The sequence below is a fragment of the Drosophila nasuta genome, chromosome 3 (assembly GCF_023558535.2).
Source record: "Drosophila nasuta strain 15112-1781.00 chromosome 3, ASM2355853v1, whole genome shotgun sequence".
Taxonomy (NCBI): Eukaryota; Metazoa; Arthropoda; class Insecta; order Diptera; family Drosophilidae; genus Drosophila; species Drosophila nasuta.
This window is the reverse complement of record NC_083457.1, coordinates 24,106,181-24,113,534: the sequence shown is the minus strand read 5'-3', so window position 1 is coordinate 24,113,534 and position 7,354 is coordinate 24,106,181. Positions and strand designations below refer to the sequence as shown.

General features: G+C 41.0%; 2 protein-coding genes across 2 annotated transcripts; one reads left to right on the top strand and one right to left on the bottom strand.

Moving 5' to 3' along the window:
• Nucleotides 1-2,557: 2,557 nt before the first annotated feature.
• On the bottom strand, nucleotides 2,558-4,841 carry LOC132788644 (coiled-coil domain-containing protein 93). Its single transcript, XM_060796149.1, is given in 8 exon segments — nucleotides 2,558-3,200; nucleotides 3,260-3,373; nucleotides 3,433-3,608; nucleotides 3,610-3,951; nucleotides 4,012-4,149; nucleotides 4,206-4,335; nucleotides 4,392-4,600; nucleotides 4,670-4,841. Coding segments are annotated over 8 exon segments (1,779 nt in total). The 5' UTR covers nucleotides 4,754-4,841; the 3' UTR covers nucleotides 2,558-2,614.
• Nucleotides 4,842-4,918: 77 nt separating this feature from the next.
• LOC132788643 (protein arginine N-methyltransferase 5) lies at nucleotides 4,919-7,333 on the top strand. Its single transcript, XM_060796148.1, has 6 exons — nucleotides 4,919-5,354; nucleotides 5,411-5,855; nucleotides 5,912-6,077; nucleotides 6,139-6,301; nucleotides 6,358-6,866; nucleotides 6,926-7,333. The coding sequence occupies exons 1-6, from the start codon at nucleotides 4,979-4,981 to the stop codon at nucleotides 7,076-7,078; spliced, it is 1,812 nt and encodes a 603-aa protein (XP_060652131.1). The 5' UTR covers nucleotides 4,919-4,978; the 3' UTR covers nucleotides 7,079-7,333.
• The last annotated feature ends 21 nt before the right edge of the window (nucleotides 7,334-7,354 follow it).

The following is a 7,354-nucleotide window of genomic DNA, read 5'->3' as shown; positions in this document are numbered from 1 at the left end:
ATTTAGTGATGTCGTTTTGTGGTTATGGTCCTCAATTGGTATATGTGCTACGTGTGTGATTATATTTATGCTTGGAGTGTGTGTGTGGCGATTATTGCTTTTTGGCATCATCACAAAGACAGAACGATAAGCCAACGTTCGTTCATATAGTATGTTCATTGTCCCAGAGAGTTCAATAGTTCACGTCAAGTTCAGTAACCAACCCAGAAGCCAATGCCAACAAGTGGTTAGTTACACTCTGCCAGTCACGGACAGACGCACAGCCTGACATTCAGACAGAGAAACACAGAGATCGGGCAAGAGAGAGAGAGGGGTGGAGAGGCAGAGACAGGCTGCTTCTTGTTTCCAAAACGTACGTGCCAACGAAATCTGTAGCGGCAGCTGCAAGCTGTGCATAAATTTAATTTCTATGGCGCGCCTAAAAGCATGCAATATGAATGAGAAGTTCGCGAAAGCGAGTGCTTGACAATGTGTGTGTATGATGTGTGATGAATGTGTGTGTATGAGTGTGTATAAGATACAATGGCTTTCGCATTCACAATTTCAGTAATTTGTTATTCAAACACATTTCGAATCGATTATACGCTTGGCATGCTCCCTCCAATCGAGCAAATATGTTGATTGACTTTTGTCAAGGCTTACGCCTTTGTGTGTGTGTGTGTGCGTGTGTGCGTGTGTGAGTATAAGCTTTTGTGCTGTACCGTGTTAAAAGGCAAATTTGCCTGTGTGTGCGTATACGCATGGGTAAAATGCCAAAGCAAATATAAATGAGGAAGCGCGGGCTTCACAGTGCCCTCCATGACTGTGACTGCCGTCTGCCCTTTCACTTCTGCTTCTCCCTTCCTGCCGCAGCGTAAGTGCGAATGTAATGCCTGACTGGCTTTATGAGCGTATGCCTCACTGTGTCTGCATGTGATGTGCTTATGTGTGTGTTTGTATGTGTGCATGTGTGTGTGATAACGCAGAACGAAACCTTTTGCTCATTGAAAAGCTCATTATCACACTCTAACACACCCACACATCGACACATCCTTACACATTGTGTGTGCTTTAAGGCACTCCCCAAGGTTAAATATTTGTCATATGCTAAAAAAAAAAACAGCACAGAATAAATAAATGCCAACAAACTGGGTTAAGGTTCAGTTGATGGCTGCTGGCCACAATAAAAAACTCAGACTTGGACTCGCACTTGTGGCAAGGTCTCAATGTCAATGCGAACCACCTGACCAGCTGTCCAGTTGTTCAGTTGTCCGACCAAGTCAGGGAGCAACTTGTTGAATTGAATTGATTGTCACATTGAAATTTAATTGCAATTGTACTGCGCTCTCAGTTGGAATGTTAAGCTGCAAGGACATTAATTAACAACTGGCTGCAGGCTACTACGTTATACAGACAGTCAGCCAGCGAATCGAGCAGCTGATGCTCCACTGAAGTGGTTCTGATTGCGATTGCCACAGAAGTCGTACTTCAACTGCGACTAAATGGCCTGCATATTAATTAGAGCGCAGCAGCCGTGGAACAACACAAAACACAGAATGCAGAATGTTCTCGCAGTGAATGCAATTGCGCCATTGCCCCATTGCGAATATGCAAATTTTTGGCGTCTGGCAGGGAGATGCTTTATCTTCGTTCTCTATGAATATATACGGCACTTTGGTGCAACACAAACCCACGACAGTTATTCCATAAATACACACATAAAGGACTCACTGTGTGAAATATTATGCTGGATGTGTGTGAACTCCTACTCTCATACTATCGTTCTCTCTCTCTCTCCCATATTCCTGTGTCTCTCTGTATTTTTCTGTTCCTGCTTTTAGCGCGCTGACGAAAGGTTAAAGTTAAGCTTGACAAATGGGCGGCAATGGGGCGAATACTTGATATTGACAGCATTATACTCGCACATCCTTGGCAGTACATTTGTCATGGCTCAGCTAACAACAGATTCACAGAGTCGTAATTGCTGCTTTTGCCATCCAATCAGCTGCAGCCACATTTGCCACAAATTATGGCCATTTAATTAATCCAAATTTTCAACCAGATTCACATGAAAGCAATCATAATGCGGTCTCTAATTATATCGAAATTTGACAATTAAAAAAATATAAATTAAATTCATAAATATTTAAAAATGTTTTCTTTGGAATTTGTTGCTCTAAAAAAAAAGGAATTGTCTATGGAAAACATAATTTATGTTTATCTATAACTCAACAAACTGAAAGTGCGAGTTTATTATATCAAGACTCCGAATTTCAAAATCTGTTTCTGCTTTTTATATAAATTAAACTTTAAATATTTTAATATAGTAAATTACTTCCTCACAACGTCTAAACTAGTCAATAAAATACTTCCCAATAAATTATATTGCTTCTGTAACCTGTTTATTGGCTTACTTTATTATAATAAGGGCAATATTTCAGATTTAATTGAGCTATGCCTGTGATATACTCGTATTTGTTGTGCCAAACAGATAATGGCAGTAAATATATTAAATATAAATAATTGTAATATAGATATACATGATTGCTGGAAGTCAACGAGCAATGCTCATAATTCGTTTAAGCATAATTAATAGATTTAATAATATGAATCAACACTACAGCTATGGATTGTTTTATTGTGTTTGCTTTTGAATTGACTTGAGATGCTGCTGCAGCTGTTCGCAACGTTGGCACTCCCGAGTGAGTTGCTTAATGGCCGCCGCATATTGCCGCTGTAATTCGAGCAAACCGAGTAATTCCTCGTTGAGTTCATCACGTCGCATGCGCTCCTCGTTGTATTTGTGTCGCACCTTGTCCTGAGCACTCTTGACGCCATCGACAATTGTTTCAAACTGACGTATGAAATCCTCACGGCCATGTGGACTGAGCATGCCCTCGTTGTATGCCTCGCAAATAGAGTTGAGCAGTGACAGCTCTTTCTCCAGATAGCGCTTCTTGTCGTTGAGTGTGTTGTACAGTGTATAATATTGCTTAGTTTCGAGATGCTTAGCACTCATCTCGTTGTGCAGTTCGTGGAAGCGTCGCTGATACTGCGCCAACTCGGTTCGGTCGGGAATGGCATCTAGCTTACGCTCAATGGCCACAATTCCTCGATTACGCTTGGCCAAATGCAAACGGAGTTCCTGCAGTCGCTGCTGCTCCTTGGCTATAGCAGCTGCTTGTGCCTCAACATCTTGTGCATTGAACGATTCCAATTCGCTTTAATAATAAATTTTGTCTTAGTTTATCTATGGACAAAAGATGTTCTATAAACTTACTCGATTTGCTGCTGTAGATTGGCTAAATCTGTTCGGCAACTTTCCTTAAACTCTGCTTCACTCTTCTTCAGCTCGTCATGCTGCTGCAGTAATACACGCACCTTGTCTAACAAACTGCAAAGCAAAAGCTCAATTAATAAAAATATTGATTAAAAAATGTAGTTACTACTCACGCAGGATCTGCATTCGCTTCGGTTTGCTTATATGCTTCAAGTTCAGCTTTGAGTTTTTCCAGTTTTTCAACTTCCTGAGTTGTTTCCTGCTTCTGTGCTTCAACCGTTGATTCCAATTGCTCATTTTCTTTACTGTAGCGTTTAATCTTATGCTCCAAAGCAATTTTTGCAGCCTCCCAAGCGTTTTTGCTGATTCTGTGATTTGAGTTCTTGTGCGTCTGTCTCCATTTCCAGCTTGAATTCCGCATAGTGCTGTTGCAACGCACTCCTGGCATTGGGATCGAGATCGATTCGCTTTTGGGCAACTGAAACTGCTCCGTTTGCTACTGACAATTGTCGTAATTGTTGCTCAAGCTCAAGCTCCATAGGATCCAAGTTAGCTGTTTGCTTTGCATCGTCGCTTGGCTTAGCCACTAAACCAAGATCTCCGTATTCCATTAAGGTCAGACGTACCCTCAATGCGTCATCCTCGCTGGTGGCTTCCTTCCGCTCATAGAGCCTTTTGGGGCTGTAAAGTTCCTTTAATTATATTTAAAAAACAGTTATTCTTGTTTATTTCTGATGTTTTAAGTGGCTAACCTGAATGGCCTTTATGTTGACAGCTGCTAAACGGATCTTTGTCAGATTATCTTTGTCACTTTTGTACTGATAATCATTGTGAAACTGTCCAATGGCAAATCTCTTTAAACGCTGTCCGCGTTCCTCGCGATTAGCTACCTAAAACACGTATAAAACTGTATATAAGAGAAACATATGCAGCTCTGAGAACTTACAGATGTTTTCACAAGCCATTGGATTACTGGATGTATGGCAAGAAACTCTAGACCTTGCACCTGATGTGGCTCCAGATCATGCGGGCATTTCATGTCAATTAGAACAGCGACAATTTTTTCCACCAGTGCACTTTAATGTGATCAATTAATTATCTCTAAAACAGAACTGCCTAAGCCATAACTTACATCTTCTGTCCTATCGTCAAGTTCTCATGGAAGAGCAAATCTACATCGACGTCGTAATCACAGCACTCGATGCACCAAGTCATGCCGCCCACAACCTTGTCAAAGGCGGATAAACCCTTGATACGTGCTCGGTAATAGCCGGCAGCGACGAGCATATCAAATGTGTCCAGCTCCTTGGCAGCCGCATCTGTGTCCTCACGTCGTTCCACCTGTAACAGAAACAAGGGAAAAACGTTTACATCCCGCATTTGTATTTTCCATAGCACAAAAAGACCTACCTGTATTTCACGCCCATCCGCGTCGAGGCGTGTTGCCAACTTGACGTTTGGCAAGATTTTAGAGAATACATCCCGATTAGCCATGTACAACACAAAATTACATACTATTTGATAATAAATAAATAATTGCCGCAAAACCAAGTGCAGTTGTTTTATTATTATGATATTTACATATGATGTGTACACATTGGACAGCGATTCAAGCAATCGATAATCATCGATAGCAACGATAGCACATTTATTTTTCTCTCTCATTCGATGTGCACTCACTTTAGCCGGCACACGCATTTTTTGTAATTGATAACTAAAATGAATTACTACGTTTGCCTGCAGCAGGAAGGCATTAATGATATTGCCAAATTTATCAATAAGGCGCAAGCAAATAACTACAATGTCGTCGCTACAGCAATCAATGCCAATATACTGCCAATGGAGCCATTCGAAACAGATCCCACATATCCGGCCACATTACTTAAGGCCGACGAATGGAATTCTAAAGTATTATTTTGTTTATCAGACGTTGATGTCGATTCACCGAATGTCAAGCTAAGTGAATATTCCAAAGCGATGCTACTACGCGACATCACTTGGGCCGAGCATCTGCAAAACAATGGTAGTGTTATGATTCGTCTACGAGGACCCAAAAACGAGAATCTTGCCAAGATTATAGAAGCAAGGAACAAAGGTTCGTACTTATTGAGTATCAAGAAGGAGCTCATTAGCTAAACATAATATTTGTAGGTTCCTGGTTTATTCAAGTGCCTATTACGAATCCTGAGATTGCAACATTTGAACATCGTAAAGATGCAACCGACAAGGAAATTGAAGAGGCCCAAGAAGTGGATCCATGGAGCTGGTGGAATGATTTACGTTTTGCCGTCAACCACAATACCAAAGTCAAGGTTGTGCTGGAGTTGAATGATTCAGATCGGCCCAGTCGGGAGACTGTGCGTCGTTGGCTCGGTGAGCCCATCGAGGCCGTAATAATTCCATCTAGCTTATTCATTCTAAACCGTTCCAATTACTATGTGCTCAACAAGGAATGGCAGGCTATAATCGGCCATTTCATCAATGTGCGTGCTAACATTATAATCTCCGCCACTCCCAATGACCACGGTATTTCCCAATATGCAGATTACATGAGAAAACTGATCAACGATAACTGTGACACGCACTCATTAAATAGGTAAGTAAATCTACCACTAATTTTGCAGCCAGTGTAAATAATTTTACTGCTTCTAGCTATGAGAATGTGCTGGAGATTCCACTACAGCCGCTCTTCGATAATCTGGATAGCTATACTTATGAGATCTTTGAGATAGATCCTGTTAAATATAAACTTTATCAAGATGCCATAGAACAGGCGCTTCTTGATCGTGTCAGTGACGAGGAAGCCAAGCGTACCCTGGTAATTTAAATACTCATTTAAGTATACCCATTAATTTTCTAAAACAATTTTACCTTTCTAGACTGTGATTATGGTGCTAGGTGGAGGACGTGGACCCTTGGCGCGTGCTGCATTTAATGCAGCGGAGAAAGCCAAACGTAAAGTTCGCGTCTATATCATCGAGAAGAATCCCAGCGCCATTCGCACCCTTACTAACATGGTCAAGACACTGTGGTCTAAAAAGGGTACATAACACTATTCCAAATTAAAAATTTTGTGACTAACAAATATTGCTTTGCAGACGTGCACATATTCTCAAAAGATATGCGTGATTTTGCGCCACCTGAACTTGCGGATATCCTCGTCTCTGAATTGCTGGGCTCCTTTGGCGACAACGAATTGTCGCCTGAGTGCCTGGATGGGGCTCTTAAACTGCTGAAAGAGGATGGCATCAGCATTCCCTGTAAATCCACATCTTACATAAATCCTTTAATGTCCGCTGTGCTGCACAATAATGTCTTGCAGACGTCAAGCGTGTCTGCCTTTAACTGCGGCTATGTGACGTTACTCAAGAACATTTACCACATTGACGAGCCGAAAGCATTGTTCGAGTTCAAGCATCCCAATCGCGACAAGGTTGTTGACAATACACGGTTCAAGGAGCTCTCATTTACTGTCGGAAAGGATTGCGTTCTCCATGGCATTGGCGGCTACTTTGACACAATGCTTTACAAGCAGATTAGTTTAAGCATAAATCCTCTGACGCATACGCCCGGCATGTTTTCATGGTTTCCAATGTTCTTCCCTACGGTAAGCAACATTATTCAACTAGATTCAATTCTATATCAACGTGAATCCTCTATTTGCAGCAACCTCGAACTGTCAAACAGGGCGATACAATTACAATCAAGTTCTGGCGTTGCGTTGATCCTGGCAAGGTCTGGTACGAATGGCAACTAAGTGCTCCTGTCGAGAGCGAGCGTCACAATGCTGATGGCACGGGTTACAACATGCGTTTATGAATATAAATACGGTTATCTGCAATAGTATATACTACAACAAGGGTCTTTATATCAGGGGTACAACATCTTTATTACACAATTGATAGTTCAAATAATAAATAAATCATAAAAAGAAGAAACACTACAAGTAAATTGTCTGCGACTTTTATTTAAGTTTATATTTGAAAAGTTTATAAATATGCTTAAACGTAGTTATGTGTCCTTAAATATCTGTGGGTGTTTTGTTGTTGTTGTAAAATTTAGTTAATAATTTCCTTTTTTCCTCTCATTTATTTA

Coding starts and splice junctions, on each gene's coding strand:
- LOC132788643 (XM_060796148.1), top strand. CDS start 4,979: ATGAATTACTACGTTTGCCTGCAGCAGGAAGGCATTAATGATATTGCC. Junction 5,856..5,911: donor GACACGCACTCATTAAATAG/GTAAGTAAATCT, acceptor TACTGCTTCTAG/CTATGAGAATGTGCTGGAGA. Junction 6,867..6,925: donor TTCCAATGTTCTTCCCTACG/GTAAGCAACATT, acceptor CTCTATTTGCAG/CAACCTCGAACTGTCAAACA.